This window comes from Delphinus delphis, chromosome 11 (genome assembly GCF_949987515.2).
Source record: "Delphinus delphis chromosome 11, mDelDel1.2, whole genome shotgun sequence".
NCBI classification, from domain to species: domain Eukaryota; kingdom Metazoa; phylum Chordata; class Mammalia; order Artiodactyla; family Delphinidae; genus Delphinus; species Delphinus delphis.
The window spans coordinates 82,173,535-82,192,977 of record NC_082693.1 but is presented as its reverse complement, the minus strand read 5'-3'; the positions used below and the strand labels follow the sequence as shown (position 1 = coordinate 82,192,977).

Below are 19,443 nucleotides of genomic sequence, written 5' to 3'. Positions count from 1 at the left end.
TAAGGCCTATGATACAAAAATAATAGTATGCCATCTTAGTAATGTGATAATTTCTAAGCGAGCAAACATTTTGTGGTTGGCCTTTGTGCGCTAATAATAGCCACCATATTTAGAGCAAGTGCCAGGCACAATTTTAAGGGCTTTAGAACTATTCTAGGACTGTAATTATGGTGACAACATCAGTATGGATGCCACCAACCCCATCTACAGTTTGGAAAAGTGTGTCATGGTACAAGGAGAAGCTTACTGGTTTCTAGATCTAATGCCCTACCTTGATCATTTTCTCATCAAAAATTGGAGCCATGGCATAAGGCATGATGTAATTCTGAAGAGATTTAGAAGACAGCACAATTTTGCCTTCCATTAGTTGTTTTGCCAATTTCTTCAAGGCTCTTGCTCTTCTGTGGATCTACGAGTCAGATAAAATATGAATTAGTCACTGAATAATCTCACCTACAACCAGCTCCATTTCAGTATCATGTTCCTCTTCCATGAAAAGATTAAAAGAGTGAAATACAGTCCATGTGTTACATGAGCAAACACTTGTGCCTTGATTTGCTTTCAGAGACATAATCCATAGTATTTCTTTACCAATGGATCCTAGAGCAACTTCTTAGGAAATGGCAGGGAAAGGTGACACTATTATTGTGGTTTGTGATACCACTGAGGAAATCAGACCCCAGGAAACAATCATCTCCTATGCAAATCTGATGATCACAAAGACCAAGGAATGAGAAGCTCAGAACTTTTTGGAAAATTAAAATGTATCTTTTTCTTTTTTTTCCTTTTCCTTTTTTTTTTTTTTTTTGCCACACCGTGTGGCTTGTGGAGTCTTAGATCCCCGACCAGGGATTGAACCCCAGCCCTTGGCAGTGAAAGTGTGGAGTCCTAACCACCGGACAGCCGGGGAATTCCCTAAAATGTATCTTTTTAAATGAGACAGAACGGTTTGAAACACTTGTTTATAGACAAGAAAAAGAAAGAATAATTGTCTTCTACCTGAATGTGCTTCATATTCTCAAAGAAGTCCATTTCTGGATCATGGCAATCAGTTAGCTGTACCAAGTCTTTAAATTCTGGTTGATCTGGAAAGGTTTGAATTAAACAGGAAAGCAGCGTGGTATAATCTTGTTGAATACTCTGCAAACATCGAGTTGAGAAAAAAAATTTTTTTTTAATTTTAAAAAGAATTTGCTTCTTAGGTAATACAAAGAAACACCAAAAAAGTCATTACAATTTTTTATAAAGTAAAACATTCCCACTGAAACAACAAACTATATAAAATCAGAAGTGACTGCCCTCTTCTCCGTTCCTACTCCCCTGTTAAAAGTTTGCTGAATATTTATACAATCAAGTATTTTACTTAAGTGTACTAAGCCTGACTGCTTTTCTACACAACTACAGCAGAAGTAGGGAAAAACAAAAACAAAACCCACAGATAGTAGTACTTAATTGCAAACCCCAATACCTCCGTCTGGCTCTTCAATCCTTTCCTCAATTTCTCCAGGAGTGAACGATGAATGATTTCTCTATATTCTTTCTCTGTGACATTCAAAGCAGCAAGCCTTTTGATGATATTCATCAAGCACATGCTTGCATTGTCACTTAAAGACATGTCTCCTAACTGGACACAGGAAAAAACCCAAATTATTCTGTATAATAACTATAATGTTGAATATTATTTCCCAATGAAAGAGTTTATAATATTTAGCCACTGTTCTGTATAAAACTCTCTACTAAGAAATGTCCCACAGGTACTTCATACTTAAGGAAGAACCAAACATAGGGTTGTGAGGAATACAGTAAGTGACTTTGAAAAGTCATGCTTACTGAGAAGTGTCAGTAATTTCAGAAAATACTATGAGATGTACTATTTTTATATTACTGATTTTGCCTTTATTTAGAAATTTGGTATTTTATCCATCACAGATTTTTTTTCTTTTTCTTTTTTTCATTTTTTATTGAAGTATAGTTGATGTAGAGATGTACTTTTTAATTAGCTTTATTTCTCAAAGCAAACAGAACAAAAGGTTCACTAAAGCCAGTTTTCAATATTCAAAATCAGGTGATCACTTACAGTGACACAGTTGGCTGGTATAATTCTGGTTAGCTGCTTCAGAGTTCCTGGTTTAAGGAATGCAGGTTGTGAGTGTAGAGAAAGTATTCCCAACTCAGCCAACCAGGCAGTGATTCAGGATCCCTCATGTTAAAATTTGATAAGATATATGAAGAATGAGCCCAAATGGGGAGATTACTTTTTCCTATATTACTTAATCCTTAATATCAGATGAACAACTATAAAATGCCACAAAAAGATTACTGATGTCACTACATAGTTAACTATTAACCAAGGGTTTCATTTTCCACATTTTTGAGTTTTAATTCATTTTAGCAACATGGCACTTAATATAGTTGCAAACCCCTTTTATTTCTACTATATCAATAAAAGAGGGCAAACTTAAATAATATAGTTACATAACTTAAAACATTGATATTTAACTGACACACTATGAAATTCACCCTTTTATTGTACAATTCAATGGTTTTCAGTATATTCAGAAGGCTTTACAACCGTCACCACTATCTAATTTCAGAACATTTTCATCACCCCCAAAGGAAACCCATTAGAAGTCACTCTCTCCATTCTTCCCGCCCCTCACAGCCCCTGGTAACCACTAATTTACTTTCCGTCTCTGCGGATTTTCCTATTCTAACACACAGCTTTTTGACTTTTCACAGTGCTTCCACATATATTATTTCATTCAAAATGTCTGCCTTTCAAATCATGAGCATAACAGTACGGTCTTTGCCAAACAACATATTCTACAACTAAAAGAAATTTTATATTAAAAATCCCATCCCCCTCCAAACCAAATTAGGTCATTTAGTCATATTATCAAAACAATAAAAAAAAATTCATAAATTTTTGTTATAAAAACCTACCTCCATGTTATAGAAACAATTATGCATAACAGGAATTAGGTAGTTAACGTCCATGGTTTGCATCTCTTTAATATAAGAGGTGATGGTCTGGAACGCTGAGAAGCGAACATCAAAGTTGATATCATCAAGATGTCTTTGATCAAAGGCGTTAAGCTATGAGAAATGCCATTGAAACCATATAAATGAAGGTATATAAATTTTAAATAAGGAATAATAATACTTTGGAAGCAAAAGAGACATAAGATTTTCTTTCTTACCTTGACAACATCAGTAATATATTTTAATCCACTATCAAAATCAGAAAGACTCTAAAAGAAATGAAAGCAGTATATTATTAGTGAATAAAACCTTAACTTGTCTGCCTGCCTCCCTTTGACTCCCTGCCACACTCCAATATATATGGAAACGTCGTATCAGCACCAGGCAAGCTGCTAATATGCATTCCACATCGTAGTTATCTTTTGAAAAAGGGGTGATTTTGGGGTAAAAATGAATATTACAGACCTGGAAAACTGTACAAAGCAACTGTCTTGACAACTTGTTCTTAATAACTGAGAAGAGTTTTGCTAGAGGCTTGAGGAAGCTCGTAGGCTCCAGACAATGTTTCAACAGGTTTTGTACTGTCACCAGAATATCAACCTCTGTATCCTTAAGAAAAAATATTGAGAGAAATCGTATTTCAGTAATTTATAAAACTGGTCAAATTGGCTTTAATATATTATAGCACAGAAAACAAATAAGTATAAATAAGAAGTAAAAGTAGTAGTACTTAGAAAAGTTATTTCATAGTCTTTTAAAAGTTCTTAGCATTTTAACTTAACCGAAAACCTATAATAGTGTCCATTAACAGTTTCTTCCTTTAATTCTAATAGGAAATATGCATGGTTTTGAAAAATAATTTCTTCTATTTTCTAGCTAAAGAGCCAAGAAAAATGAACTTGCTGAGGAAAAATACACACTTCTGGTCGTTCACAAATCTGTGGTCTTCTAAACTGAATTACTATAGAGTAGGAGTCATTCAGTACAACTCCTAAGGCCTTATAAATGAGTGTGCAAAATGGGAAGACTCTTTTCATCAAGACTGAACTATGGTTTGAAAATCACATCAGAAACTCTAAACTATGCCTGAATATTAAAACAGTGACTTTTCATTCAGTTTGCCACTGTCACCATATTTAAGATCAATGCGTGTCTCAGGTTGCAGATTTGTTATTGATCAAAGTCAGAGAGGGGAAAAAATCCTGAAATGGATTAGAAGCTAAACAAAGGAAAATAAAGGGTTTGAGACTTTTACTGTAATGGTAGATGATGAGGTCTCCACCTTCTCGCCTGCCCCCATTCCTCTTTCTGTCCCCAGTTTTCTCCTCTGTTTTCAATTTTATGTTTTTGTATGAAGTCTTTTCACAAATACTCTGGGATAAATACATCACAGAATCTAACCAATAAAATTATTGTTTACAAATAAACCTAAAAATAAAGTGCCACTTCAAAGACAAATAAATGTGCTGTGAATTCATGCCTGAGCAATATTGCCACGGTGGAGGAAAGGCAGGAGCAGTGTAATGAGCAGAGAACTTTGTTCTTTTTCTTTCATAAACTTGCTGATCCTGGAGAAGGAAAAAAAAATGGAATATGTAAGGAAGATACATAAGTTAAGAGTATTTCTCCAAGTTAAACTTTTCGTAAAAAAAATTCAGTGATGAAAGACCCAGGTGGCTTTTAAGTATGTGTGTATATGTAAAAAGCTTAACTCAGTTATTTAGCAGTGCCCACTCTTATTTCCCTCCAACTTCAGGTTGGTGGCTACTATTCTATTGCTTTTGTAATATCTGATTGTGTAGGTGGGTTATAGTAAACTCCAATCCTATAATTAGTAATTGATAATTACTTATTTCGCAAAGAAACAACATTTTAAGTGCTAAGACTTGTTTTAGGTTTTATATACATTTCCATATAACTCCCAAAACAGCCCTATAATGTAGGCATTATTAACCCCACTTTGCCCGGAGAAAACTGTGGCTCAGAGAAGTTGATGTCACAGAGCAGGTCTTTCAAACCTAGTCTTTCTGGTGCCTAATCACTCATCATCTTCTCACTATCACGTAGCCTATGATAAAATTTAGTAAGTATATTTCCCATGGTTTCCCATTCTGCAAAACTTAGAAATACACTAGTATAAATAAAACATTTAAAAGAAGTTCCTGGAAGATTCTAATATATCATTTTTTTATCGTTGCTGAAAGTAACAGAAAAAATAAACTTTCAACAACTAAGTCCTGTAACAATTTAGATTTTAAGATAGAATCATTTTGTGCACTCAGATTCACTAACCAGGCACTTTATAGAAATCACAATTGTATATTACCAGGTCTAGCAGTATAGAGAGAATCTTTAAAGAGAATCTTTAAAAACCCTTGCAAGATCTTCTTGACTCTTAAAAGAACAAATACAGCAACCTGCTCTTTTAAATTATTTTTATCAATCACACTTAAAAAAAAAACCACAACTATGTGATCTCACATAACTCGAAATTTTAATTGAACAAAATACGTAAAGGCTAATAAACAGGCAAATCTATTAGTCTACCTTAGAATTTTGAAAAGTCTGTTATCTTTTATAATTAAATAAAGGCAGATGTCATAAAAGGTTTATTCCAGCAGAGGAGAATTCTACATTAACTTAAAAATGGAGGACATTTAAAATACTGAAAACTTTTTTAGCTTATTACCTTGTTAAAACAAATGAAAAACCAAGCATAATTAAAAAAAATTAAAACTACAGGTGGTAATGTTATCTTTTAAGGACCAAATGTATCACTTACTTTGAAAGAATGCCCAGTTCCTTACTGACTTGTGCTCTATTCTTCTTCTTTTTCACCTTTTCTGCACTTATTGTGGTTTTGCTGAGATACTGGAGAATTGCAGGTACACGAGGTAGAATTAATCGTCCTCCTATCGTGATAGACTCTGAAACAGTGATAAATGTACTGATTTTAATTAACTATGCTCTTAAAAGCTAACTGTACAATATCTTCCTAATGACAGAAAAGGAAAGCACTCAATTACCATGAAAATTTAATATATTTCAACTCTAAATATTAAATAACTTTCTTCTTAGTCAAAACATCTATATCAGTAGCTAAATTAAAATTTTATATGAGACCCTTGAGGATTTAAACCATTTTGGGTAGTAGTAAGAGAACTGTTAGGATAATTTGGTAAGAATTCAGAGACATGACAGTGGAAATCATCTGATAATGTCCTGAAGGATAGTTGAGCTTTCTGGAGCGTAAATAATCCGAATTTCTACCTACTGCAAAGAAAATTCAGCTTATATAAATTGGTATTAATTCCTAGAGAAAAGAAACTCTTTTAATAGAGTAAGTTATAAAAAGAGATTCTATCAACTTTTCCATTCTGAGGGCACAAATGATACCTCAGAAGTATAAGAATTGTTTGCTCTGTACAGCTTACATACCATCTGCACTTTCTGTGTATACACATCCTGTCACAGGTAAGCTCAAAACTGTTTCTGTGGGTTCAAAATCTGGAAGGCTAAGAAGGTCATCGGCTATTTCCATCACAATACTAGCTGTGGCTTCAGAGAGGTTCTTTGCTGAGAGAATCGCAAAAACATTGGTCAGGATATCACATTCCGGGTGCCCAGGTTTCTGTTTAGCCAGGAAAGGGAAATATCTGCAAGAAAAAACACTAAAATAGTCATCTTCTTTTTCAATATGTTTATTTCTAAAAACACGTTCCATATGAATTTTCATAGAGTTTAATGAATATATATGTGTATGTGTGCATATGAATGTTAATAAGATTACTCAGAAGGGAAATTACTTTAAAATCTAAAATTTGATGGATAATAATTCCAGGCACCATACAACGATTATATTATCTACGCACTTTATGTTTATTTCTCATTTAACCCTCACAACATCTCTATGTTAAGGTGGTATCCTTATCTCCACATTACAGATGAAGAAATTGAGAACTGTCTAAAGCTAATGAGCTAATAAGTCATAGACCTGAGCTGTGAACTGCAGTCTAAGCCCTAGTTCTAAAAGAAATGTATTAAAGACAGGCTATTTTTCAATTATAAGCCTTCTAGAATATGAATGTTTATATGCTCACATAAAAACCATGTACTACAACGTGAAAATTAGGAGTACAGACCACAGACGAAACAAATATTTGCTGAATTAGGATATGCAACATTCAGATTAGGATAATTTGTCAAGGGAGGGAGATGAATCCATCCCTGGTAATGAAAGGCTCACACAAATGATACCCAAAAAGGTAGAGAACACAAAAGCTTTCCAGCCACGGGCAAACTAGCAATTGTTTTACAGCCAGAGATGCAATCCCAACAATCAGTAGGAAGGCCAAACTGAAAAAATTCAAATAGTTTGGCTTTACCAATTCATCATCTCTGGAAAAAGAGCTCAAGCACTTTAACACACTTAGTCCTGACAGACTGAAAGAAAAGTTCTAAGAGGTTGTACTCATACATCTTTGTCCAACAGATACTGGGGATAGTACGTGCAGGCACCAAGCAAGATACTTTACATATTGTATCTCCATTGTCAACGAGAGAGAACTTGTAGAAGAGAATGAGGTGGCATCCAATGATGTGATCTATACCTGAGTAAGGACCCAACTAATACCTAAACCAAGTCACTACTGTAAAGTCTTCTTGGATGAAAGTCCTTCATGGCTTATCTGTATAACAATGACACAATTATAAAATATTTCTCAAGTATGCCTATGAAGTGCTGCTTATAAATGTCCAATGAAAAAACAAGATATGAAATTGCTTTCTCAAATTGGGAAATAAATGAAAAGAGCCTTTATGACAGTAAACATAAAACAGGCTTTCCTGAGGAAGCCAATGGCAAGGTATTGTTTTTGAAGACTATTTAATGACATGGGGAAACGTTCGTGACATAATTTACATGAAAAAAACAAAATCAAAAGCTAGCTATAAGGTATGATCCCAATTTTGTAAAAACTGATGCCAAGATTTTAACATCACTGAATCAATAATAAACACATTTTCTTTTATTCTATCTTTTATTCTTCAAAATAGGCCAGGGCAAATTAAGTCTGTTTCCATTACTGAGATAAACAAAATAGGTTTCTCACATCCCCACTTTACTGAAAGTTCCCACATTCTTCAGCAAATATTCATTTGGTCTGTAACACAGCATCTCTGAACCATCAGTAGATGAAGGTTCTGTAAATGGCTCATAATGTCCACAAAAGGATACTGATTTGTGACCATTAGCACTGTATGCATATTTAGATGGAGTTTTACAAAGAACAGAAGACAATGACCTAAAAAATCCAAAAAGCTTGTGAAATTTTTAAGTGGGAACCGGGAAAATGACAGAATGCGAATTACAAATCAGCTTTTATTTTTAAGCAAACATGCAAAATTGTAATATTTGGGTGATGATATAACTACCTAGTGTGTTTCACATCTGTTTTTCCCTTTGCCAGGTCAAATCAAACTGCTGATACAATCACTACACATTGGAAGAACAGCCATATCAATCCCAATACTACTAATTTTCTTCTTTTTTAAAAAATTTATTTAGTTTTGGCTGCGCTGGGTCTTTGTTGCTGGGTGCAGGCTTTCTCTAGTTGCGGCGAGCGGGGGCTACTCTTCATTGCGGTGCGCGGGCTTCTCATTGTGGTGACTTCTGTTGTTGAGGAGCATGGGTTCTAGGCACACGGGCTTCAGTAGCTGCAGCGCGTGGGCTCAGTAGTTGTGGCTCACGGGCTCTAGGGCACAGGCTCAGTAGTTGTGGAGCATGGGCCCAGTTGCTCTGTGGCATGTGGGATCTTCCAGGACCAGAGATCGAACCCATGTCCCCTGCTTTGGCAGGTGGATTCTTAACCACTGCACCACCAGGGAAGCCCTCCAATACTACTGATTTTCAATTTTCAATTCTTTTTTTTTTTGGCCATGCCACACAGCTTGAGGGATATTAGTTCCCCAACCAGGGATGGAAACTGGGCCCGCTGTAGTGGAAGCACAGAGTCCTAATCACTGGACCGCCAGGGAAATCCCTAATTTTCAAGTTTTAATGAAATTGTAAAAATAGCTAAAAATGTGTAAGTCTTGATATAATATACACTCTACAATTTTAATTTATATTAAATTGCAAAATGTTGCTTTATCTATTTTTTCCTTTTTTTATTGTTATAAGTAATTCAAACACTCCAAAGATATATCATGAAAAGTCTCCCTTCCCCACTCCAGCTCACCAAACCTCCACTTGCTACGGTGACATTGTTTCTCATGTAGCCTTGATCCATTTTCTATTTCATTTTGTATTTATACACACATACATACACATATAAAAGCATTTTTCCTGGAACATACTACACCTATTATTTAGCAACTTGTATTTTTCTTCAAACTATGTATTTTGAGATTCAACTGCCTTATTCTTTTTAACTGCACTGAAAGTAGGTCACTGTGTGGAAAGAGCATAAATTACATTACTAGTTCCCTTGACCAGTTAGTCTAAAACAAAGGCAAAAAAAAAAAAAAAAGATTATACCTTGCATTTCTGCACCAGATACTAATTAGCTTCAGCAGAGGAGTAGGAGAATACTGACTCTCAGATCCAAGCCTGCTGATCTAGGACACAAAATAAAAACAGAATACAAAATAAGAACATACACAGAATTGTAGGAAAAACCAAACAACTGAAAAGCAGAACAAGAACACAAATCACACCAGAGAAAAAAAGAGCCAAGAGATAAACATTTAAAGGACAAACTGAGTAGTGAGAAATCTTTCCTAAAATCAAGTCTCTCCTAGTCTTAGCTATAACTACATCAGTTATCATCATCAAGTGGGGACAACCAGAGAAATCAAACAAGGAAATAAGAAAAAACCCTGTGTATTTTCCCTCATGCTTGTCAAAACCCAGAGGCATACTATGTGAGGTGCTACAAAAGTTAGGTTACATTTGCTTGAGACAACAGTCATATTCAAATTAGCCTTAAGTATGAACGCTATGGTATTGGAGAAACTAGCTCTGGAGCTTTAGGTGGTAGTGGAGGCAAAGAAAAGTGTTCTAAAACTTGCAGAAGCAAAGAAAGGCTTGATGTGAAAGAAAAGACCCGGATTAGCATTCGTGGCTGGGTGCAGACTGTGCTGGTGAAGCAGTATTAAAGGAAAAAGCAGAAGGTATCCAGGCAGAACAGAGAAATCAAGCTTTACCTGGGGCCAAACTGCACCATGAAATACAGCATCAATTTCTTCTGTTCTGAACTGATAGGACTCCCAATCCAAAAAGATATCAGTTACCATTTTGATTCCAAGACGTCTTAAATTTTTCAGTGGGTTAATAAACCTCAGCTGTATCTGTAAAATAAAGATCTTCTATTAAAAAGATATCGCTTTTATTCTTGACTCCTCAGGGCGGCACTCCTGCTCAGGTGGTGAAGAATCAAGCTGGGATCCTGTTACGAAGCTCTGATCCACGTGGAAACGCCAACTGAGTAAGTCATACTGCTTTTCTTATTGAACAAGAGGGGAAAGCATACTTAAGAAAACCAAGTGGTGAGATGTGTTCTATTATCAGGCCCAGTAAAATCACACTGTGTCCTTAGGGAAAAACAAAGTCTCAGTGGGAACAGCTGTTTTGTATTCTACATTGTTTTACTTTTCTGAAACTGTACACTTTAAATTCAAGAGACTATGAACAAGGATGCCATTGCTTTGCTATGCAAAAGTCTGAGGAATCATGATAGTTCACATACCCATCAAGTTTCTAACATTCACTTTTAGCTAATTATCTCATTATACAAGTTACAAAGAGAGGAGACGACAGGCAAGCATAAGAAGGTGACACAATTACAAGTCATTCTGTTCTGCTTCAATTCTACTGGCAATATTTTCATTATCTGCTAGATCATGTTTGGTGAAAAATAGAAACTATTATGGATATTTGAAAAAGCATGGTATCATGATCCCCCGGAGTAGTAAGAAACTAACCTTGGCAAACATGACACCAAATCAGACCCCGCCCTTTCCCCTATTCCCATCCAATCAAGTAGGATCTGCATGTACTCTTCTCTTCTGTAATCAGCTGCCCTGACTTCCCAGTAACTGTTGAGTAAACTGGAGAAAAATCCTGAAAATGAGCAACTGGCGGCTTTAATTCCTAGAGGAACAGTCCATGTGACTGAGTTTATGGACATTCACGAAGTACCTCATTGCTTAAATGTACAAAAACAAAACAAAACAAAAACAAACCCAAACCATAAGGACCCTCAAGAACCCTCAAGACACCTATTTCAGTGTCAGTCAATGCCCTGGAGGATCTGAAAGATACAAAAAGGTAAATGTGTAACTTAGCTCAAACACACAAATGTAGAACTTTAACTCACTTGAGCATATTACCGTGCAATAATCCATTACAGAACCTCAAGGAATTCCTTGGACTTGTCCAAGAATTAAAAAAAAAAAAAAGAAAAGAACAGAAAAGAAAGCTCTACGTGTCTGGAAGGCTAGCACCTCACTGTCTAATGAACTGTGAAATTACATAAATGATCCTTTGAGTTACTGATTGTTGACTCAGGAGAAAGACTGCATTCCTGAGTAACATCTTCTAAGTTAACCAGAAAGTCAGAGGACTTACAGAGGGTTTATACAAACTGTAACGTTTCATGACTTAACATAGCCATGTATAGGTAGTCACTATCCCTCACTATAAGGTAAAAACTAAAATTCTCACACAATTCTCCCTATGGCCCTGAAGCTCTCATGTAACACAGACAAAAAAACTTCTAAGACCCCTTTTCAGCTTCCACTCCTGGCCCTACACAGCCTCTTTCCACCGAGCAAAGCGATAAGTTTTGGAACATCAAACTGACCTTATCATTCCCTTGCTTTCAAACCTCTCAGAGGTTTCCAAGTACACTTCAGAGTAAATCCAGCTCCTCGTCATAGCCTACGAGCCCCTACCCACCTCCTGACCTCATCTTACACATCTCGCTCCTTGTGCTCTAGCCACCTCAGCCTCCTGTCTCTTCTCAGGATGTGTCAAGAACGTTCCACCTCAGGACTCTGTACTACTAGTCATTTTCTCTGCCTGAAATGTTCTTCCATTGTCTGGGGAGGTATCAGCTCAAATATCACCTCTTTAGAGGTGGCCCTGAACACCCTAGTAAGAGCAGCACCCATCCACCTCCAGATGGGTCACTTCCTACCACATTCCCTCATTTTAAATCCTTTACAGCTTCATGTCTTTCCCTAACATGCTCATGCTTTCCTCTACTTCTGTGAATATATGGAGTGTATTTCTAACAGCTGTTTTAATGTCCTTGTCTGATTCTACTACCTGTGTCATTTCTGGGTCTGCTTCTATCCATTGGTTTTTCTCTTCATTATGGGCAAAATCTTCCTTTCTTTGCATGCCTGGTAATACCTGACTAGATGTCAGACACTGTGAGTTCTAGTTTCATTTAAATCATCTAAAAGTTTCTGAACAGGGATGCAGTTAATTTATTAGGAAAATGTTTGATCATCTTAAGCTTTGTTAGTGGTGTCATAGCAGCCTTTATGCTTGGGCTAATCTGGCTCCACTACTGAGGCAATCCCCTTCCAAGGACTCTCCCTGATGCCCCAGGTCTCATGAGGTTTCTGCTCTGGCTTTTGGGAACACGAGCTGTTCCCAGCCCTGTGTTAAGTCAGAGGACTGTTCTGCCTGCTCCTTTCGCGTGGTTTTACTGCTTCTAGTCAAGATGAAGTGACAGGGACCAGATTTTGTCCTCCCCTCTCAAGACACTAAAAAGCTGAATAGAATATATGAAACAATGATTTCTGGACACTGGACAGCAGGCAACAGAGGACAGTAATCGCTGAAAGAGGGGAAACAGATGAGATGAGTCCTACACAGTCCCCGGCTTCCTGCCTGCAGAGTTTCAGGCCTTAGTGTGGAAAGGAAGAGCCCAGGGAGAATCCAACAATCTTCTTAAAATGAGGAGACAGTTGTGTGACTTGGGGAGGCCAAGGTGGCTAGAAGTCACAGAGCAGAGTACTGGAGAAGAGACAGCGACACAGAGAAGGATTTTAAGAGGTCTGCAGAGGAGCCTCCTGAGTTTATTTTCCTCTTAGAACTTACCATCTGGCATTATTCTGATTATCTTTGTATTTATCTATAATCTTCTCCCCAAGATACGGAGTCCTTACCATCTCGTTCTCCACCTACAACAATGTCTGGGAGATAGTAGGTGTGAAATAAGTATTTACTGTTTAATTAAATGGACAGGAACTTTTGTTTGCTGCTTCATCCCAATGCTTAGTACAGTGCCTGACAAACAGTAGGGGCTCATTTAACATTTGTTGAAGGAATGAATGAAAGAATGATGAAAATAAAATAGTGCCTACCAAAATGGAAGGTATATTCTAAGTCTGTAGATCTTGTTAACCAGAGAATATCATTTCATTACTAAAGCAGATTTATATCCATGCATAGCCTGAAAAAGCAGTGTAGAACTTTGGCTGTCAATTTTTAGTTATGTATTTGAGAGGCAGTTCATCAGGCATATCCCTAAAACAAATGAGATGAATTTTAGCCAATTAAAACTGTGCCTATTTGTCATTAACTGAGAATCGACAGCAGACATCTGAGTCTGGGTTTTCACTTCAAGTCCCATTTTCTCCAACAAGCCTTCAGTCAGTCCATAAAAACATTAAGTTTCCCTAAACTCCAATGTGTATACTTATGTCCACATACAACAAAACATAAATATATTGTCTTGAATATAATTCAGAAAACATTTCCTAAGCACCAACTCATGAAGCCTCCTGGCAGTTAGCTAGCTGACTTGTCTTGCCTGATCTTGCTACTTACCTTTATTTAAAACATTGCACTTACAATAGGCAAGCATTTACCTTTAAAAGAGGTCTGGGAAACTCTGTCTCAAAATAACAAAGACAGTGCTAACAGTATTCTATTCATTCTCCAACCACTTTGAATTAAATGAGAGTCAGAAGATGTCCTACACTTTTAGGTTCCTGAAATTAAGATCTAAGACACATCAGCTCAACTACCTCTGACTTTGTTCTGAGATGTATACAGAACTAACTCCCTCCCTACCATTTCACCTCCTTTTAAAATAGATGCTTGCTATAATCTGCATTTTCTAGCTATTCATAAATATTTATAACAGTGAAGATTCCCATTATAGGGAAGGCCATTTTAAAGAGATGCTTGGGCTTCCCTGGTGGTGCAGTGGTTAAGAATCCGCCTGCCAATGCAGGGGACACGGGCTCGAGCCCTGGTCTGGGAAGATCCCACATGCCGCAGAACAACTAAGTCTGTGAGCCACAACTACTGAGCCTGCGCTCTAGAGCTCGTGAGGCACAACTACTGAGCCTGCACTCTAGAGCCCACGAGTCACAACTACTGAGCCCACGCGTCGCAACTACTGAAGCCCATGCGTCTAGAGCCTGTGCTCCGCAACAAGAGAAACCACTGCAGTGAGAAGCCCACGCACTGCAATGAAGAGTAGCTCCCTCTCGCCGCAACTGGAGAAAGCCCACGCGCAGCAACGAGGACCCAATACAGCCAAAAATAAATAAATACAGAAATTAAATTAAATTTAAAAAAAGAAAGAAAAATACTTAAAAAATAAATAAATAAAGAGATACTTTACATAAGAATGAATTAACCTAGAAGGATGTTAGATATTCAGGCCCCAACCAATTTCCCAAGTAAGACACAGACTTTTACCCAAGAAGAAAGCGTGTAAAGTGAATCTCTCTCACCTTTTCTCGTTGATCAAGGATGTGGGATACAGTTGCGGTCATGCAGAGCAGTATCTGCAAAATCTTTGGTAAGTATGCACTGATCAGATGACTAATGTTCTTTAATACTATCTCAAGGCTATTTAAGATACCATGCTGACGACCCAAAGGAAGAACTTTAGACAAATCCAAATCTTCTACTGCTTGAATGACAGCAGAATGGCACTCTCCTAGTGAAACAGAGAGGAGCAGAGATAGCATGTGAAGGGAAATATTAGTTTGTTACTATTTATAATTATAGCTTCCTTTCACTTTCCCTCAATAATACAGCATTTTCTACTGTTATAATGATTTACAGATGATAATGTACTTTACTTGTATTTTTTCTCCTTTTGATTCTTACCCAACATTCAATGAGCTAGATGTGACAGCTTTTACTACTATCATTTTATAGATGAGGAAACTGAGGAGTAAAGGAAAGTAAGAAACTTGTGACAGAACTAAGCCTCTAAGCCCAATTCTCACCCTATTTATACTATTCCTCAAAACCTAAGGAATTCCATTTTATTCCATCTATCAACTTTCCACACACTTTCTCCCTCTCAGCTTTCATGGACTATGCTATCTTCAGCAGTTTCAAGGAAAATGTCTTGTTACATTATAAGCTCCTTTAAGGCTGAGAATCAAGTGTTTTATTTCTCTTGCAGCCCCTGATAAATACATAAAACAATGGTCCTTTATAAACAGGTACCATACTGATTTCATAATTTACTTAAAAGACTTGAATTGTTATTGCTTGAGCTTTACTTCAAACCAACTGGTATGAGATCATGAGCTTACTGATTCATACACCAAAACAGTCTATCCATAAGGTATCATTAATAGCTACCCTCTTACAACAGAGGCTATTAACACTGAACAAAAACTCTTCTATTCATTACAGCCAGCTTCCTTTACAGGGCCATATTACACTGAATGAAAACCTTTTAACAGCTATATCTATTATCCCCTCCCCTCCCCCACCCCCCGAGGTGGTGGTGGGGGGAAGCAACACATTACCCTATAAATAAATATCTATGTTTGCCCAAAACAAAGCAATTTTAAGACTGGAGCAGAGGTACTATGGTCGGGAAGATCTGTGTTCAAATACCAGGTTCACCATGGGCAAAACACTTACCTCTCTAAGCCTCAGTTTCCTTATGTATAAAATGGGGACAACCAAGTACTGAAACCTAATGTGGCCGTTTTAACAGTCAACTGAGTTATAGGTAAAGGGCCTGTCATAATGTCTGGCATGAAGTAGGAACTCAGTAAATGTTAGCCATTATTATCACTATTAATTACTAAGATCGCATACTGGAGAACATACCACAGAGCATCACAGCTCATTATACACACTTACTAATCCACTTTGTTTAGACCGTGAAGTTGAGAGCAGAGATTACAAATATTCATTTTTCTATATTCAACAGAGTGTCTGGGGTGCAGGAGGTATTCAACAAATCATTATGCAACAGATGAACGATTCAGTGAATGAATACATGCCAAGACAATTAAGATTAATTTTGCAGCACGCTTTAAGCTTCTAAGGAGAAACTTATTCATCGTCTATGGATAAGTATCATTTTTCAAATGGCCTAAATGTACAATAACAATAAAAAATACACATTTGGTAATCAGGGGCTTATTAGCACAGGGATGACGATAATCCCCAGGATCATTTGTTAGCTCCACCTAATTCAATCAAAGTTTTAAAAAAACTGTGTCAGCAAAAAGACCACCTTCGAGATTAGGAAGAGTGACCCCCTTAGAAAGATGCCCAAGAGCGTGGGAAACAGCCTGAGACAGCAGAGGTCTGAGCAGACAACACGCATGCAGAGCAGCAGCTAGTTGATAGCTACCATTCTTGAAGTGCTTCACAGGTTCAAACAGCAGGTCTAAGAATATCTGGATCTCTTCAGGCTGGCTCCCAGCGAGGAACCTCAGAATGATGGACATGCGGGTGCCAGAAGCAGATTTCCCCTGAGTTTTACTCCCAGTTTTATTCTTCATTCGGCCATACAAAATTCTAAAAAGTCCAAAGAATGTTATTTGTTTGCACATTCATCCTAAAACATTATTTATCTGCACATTAACCCTAAAACACAGTTGTTTCATTTTCCTGAAAGGCTACAATAGTAACTCAACAGATTTAAATGGATACATTCTAAAACAAGGAAGAATGAAAATAAAAATTAGATATTTAATATGGAAATTTAAAATAACAACAACAAACACAAGGCTAAGGGAAGCAGGAAGAAGGAAATAATAAAGACAATGACTAGAAGGTGGTTCTTTGGAAGAGAAAAAAAGCAATAAACTAGGCAAGCCAGAGGTAAGTCTAATCAAGGAAAAATGAAAACAAGAATATATAGATTAAAAGGAAGTAAAATAAGAGCATAACTATAAGTAAAATAAGGAAACTGGAAAGATTTCAATTAAATGGGTAATTTTCTGGCAAAAACACACATATAAATAAGCAAAAGGAACTTAAGAAACCATGAATAAATCAGTAAACTTGGAGCTCACATAGTTTTACAGATGAATTTTTAAAACTTCCAAGGAAAAACAATCCCCGTGATATAGTTTCACAGCAGAGAGAAAGAAGGAAACAGTCCTTTTTCATTTATGAAGGTGGTATAGTTGTGATATCAAGATGGATTAAGGAAGAGAAATAAACTACATACCAATATTGCCTAAAAACAAAAACACAACATTTCTAGCAAATCAAAACCACAATGAGGTATCACCTCACACCTGTCAGAATGGCCATCATCAAAGGGTCTACAAATAATAAATGCTGGAGAGGGTGCAGAGAAAAGGGAACCCTCCTACACTGTTGGTAGGAATGTAGATTGGTGCAGCCACTATGGAGAACAATATGGAGGTTCCTTAAAAACTAAAAGCAGAGCTAACATATGATCCAGCAATCCTATTCCTGGCCATATATCCAGAGAAAACTCTAATTTTTCTGAAAATACACATGCACCCCAATGTTGATAGCAGCACTATTTACAGTAGCCAAGGCATGGAAGCAACCTAAGTGTCCAGCGACAGATGACTGGTTTAAGAAAATGTGGTGTGTGTGTATATATAAACATATGTGTGTGTGTGTGTGTGTGTGTGTGTATATATATATATATATATATATATATATAGTGTGTGTGTGTGTGTGTGTGTATATATATATGAATATTACTCAGCCATAAAAAAGAATGAAATAATGCCACTGGCAGCAACATGGATGGACCTAGAGATTATCATACCAAGTGAAGTAAGTCGGACAAAGACAAATATTAAATGATATCACTTATATGTGGAATCTAAAAAATAATACAAATGAATCTATATACAAAACAAACAGACTCACAGACATAGAAAACAAACTTACGATTACCAAAGGGGAAAGGGAGGGGGAGGAGAATGAATTAGGAGTTGAGGATTAACAGATACAAACTACTATACATAAAATAGATAAGCAACAAGGATCTACTGTATAGCACAGGAAACTGTGTAACTGAATCTCTTTGCTGTACATCTGAAACTAACACAATATTATAAATACTTCAGTAACAATAATAAATAATATATTTATATATTTATAATATATTCAGTAAATATAATAAATAAATAACTGGGGGAAAAACACCCCACAACATTTCTGAAAACAGTACCCAGTGCTGCATTAAAACGATATTAAAGCTGAATAAGGATTATCCCAGGAATGCAAGAAAGAATCATTAGTAAAATCTATTAGATTAATACAGATCAATAGCTCATAGAAAAAAGTTAATATGATCATTTTAATACATGGTTAATAGTCATTCTAATAAAATTCAACATCCATTTAGCAGAAATATAAATAACATAGTAATAAAAGCTACTTTCTTAGCATGATAAAACTACTGACTTAACATTCAAAATTTAAAGAGAATGGTTTTCAAACTCTTCAATATTAGGATCCCTTTTCAATTTTAAAAATTATTGGAGAGCTTTTGTATACGTGAGTTTTATCTATTGATATTTATCATAGCACAGGTTAAAACAAGTTAGCAAAAGTAACATTTCTAATAAAAATTAGTTCTATATATTCCAAACCTGTCCCTCCTAAAATTAGTGAGACTAGAGGCATTGTTTTACTTTTTGTTTTCCTCCGAATTTCTTTATTGCCTGGCTTATTAGAAGATAAATGAATTCTCATATCTGCTTCCGCATTCAATCTGTTACAACATATTGTGGTTGAAAAAAATCCAGCCTTACACAGATATGTAGTTGTAGAAGAGAAAAATGTTTTATAAACTTTCAGATAATTCTTTTCAGATAACTGTGGATATTCCACTTTGATACTACACCAAACCTCAACAGGAAGAAGTTTCTTAAAGGCTGGTTGCAAGGTGGAATCTGAAACTGTATCAGTGAACTCTGTGAACTCTGTTACATTAAAATCCATCTGTCTATCTTGCACTTTGAACAGATCTTTACCCATGAATGATCCTGTAACATGCATCAGTTACTTGGAAAACATGAAAAAAATTCCATGGGAACGAGTGAGCAGCAGAAGTGTCTTATGCATACCTCCCATTTTTGCATATAGAATAATAAAAAGACAAGTACTCAAGGCTCAAGATTCATCTAAGGGCATTGAATGAAACCAGCTTTTTATTTTATTTTTTTAAACTC

General features: G+C 36.3%; 1 protein-coding gene across 2 annotated transcripts in view; it reads right to left on the bottom strand.

Moving 5' to 3' along the window:
- UTP20 (UTP20 small subunit processome component) overlaps nt 1-19,443 on the bottom strand; it is a 91,883-nt gene that overhangs the window by 31,137 nt on the left and 41,303 nt on the right. For both annotated transcript variants that reach the window (XM_060025460.1, XM_060025461.1), the window contains 13 exons: nt 16,626-16,792; nt 14,746-14,954; nt 10,189-10,332; nt 9,521-9,600; nt 6,421-6,638; nt 5,765-5,909; nt 4,463-4,550; nt 3,448-3,591; nt 3,201-3,251; nt 2,944-3,096; nt 1,469-1,624; nt 1,000-1,140; nt 272-409 (listed from right to left, as the gene is read on the bottom strand). In XM_060025460.1, the coding sequence (XP_059881443.1) occupies nt 272-409; nt 1,000-1,140; nt 1,469-1,624; nt 2,944-3,096; nt 3,201-3,251; nt 3,448-3,591; nt 4,463-4,550; nt 5,765-5,909; nt 6,421-6,638; nt 9,521-9,600; nt 10,189-10,332; nt 14,746-14,954; nt 16,626-16,792 (1,834 nt within the window). The remainder of the gene's footprint in view (nt 1-271; nt 410-999; nt 1,141-1,468; nt 1,625-2,943; nt 3,097-3,200; nt 3,252-3,447; nt 3,592-4,462; nt 4,551-5,764; nt 5,910-6,420; nt 6,639-9,520; nt 9,601-10,188; nt 10,333-14,745; nt 14,955-16,625; nt 16,793-19,443) is intronic.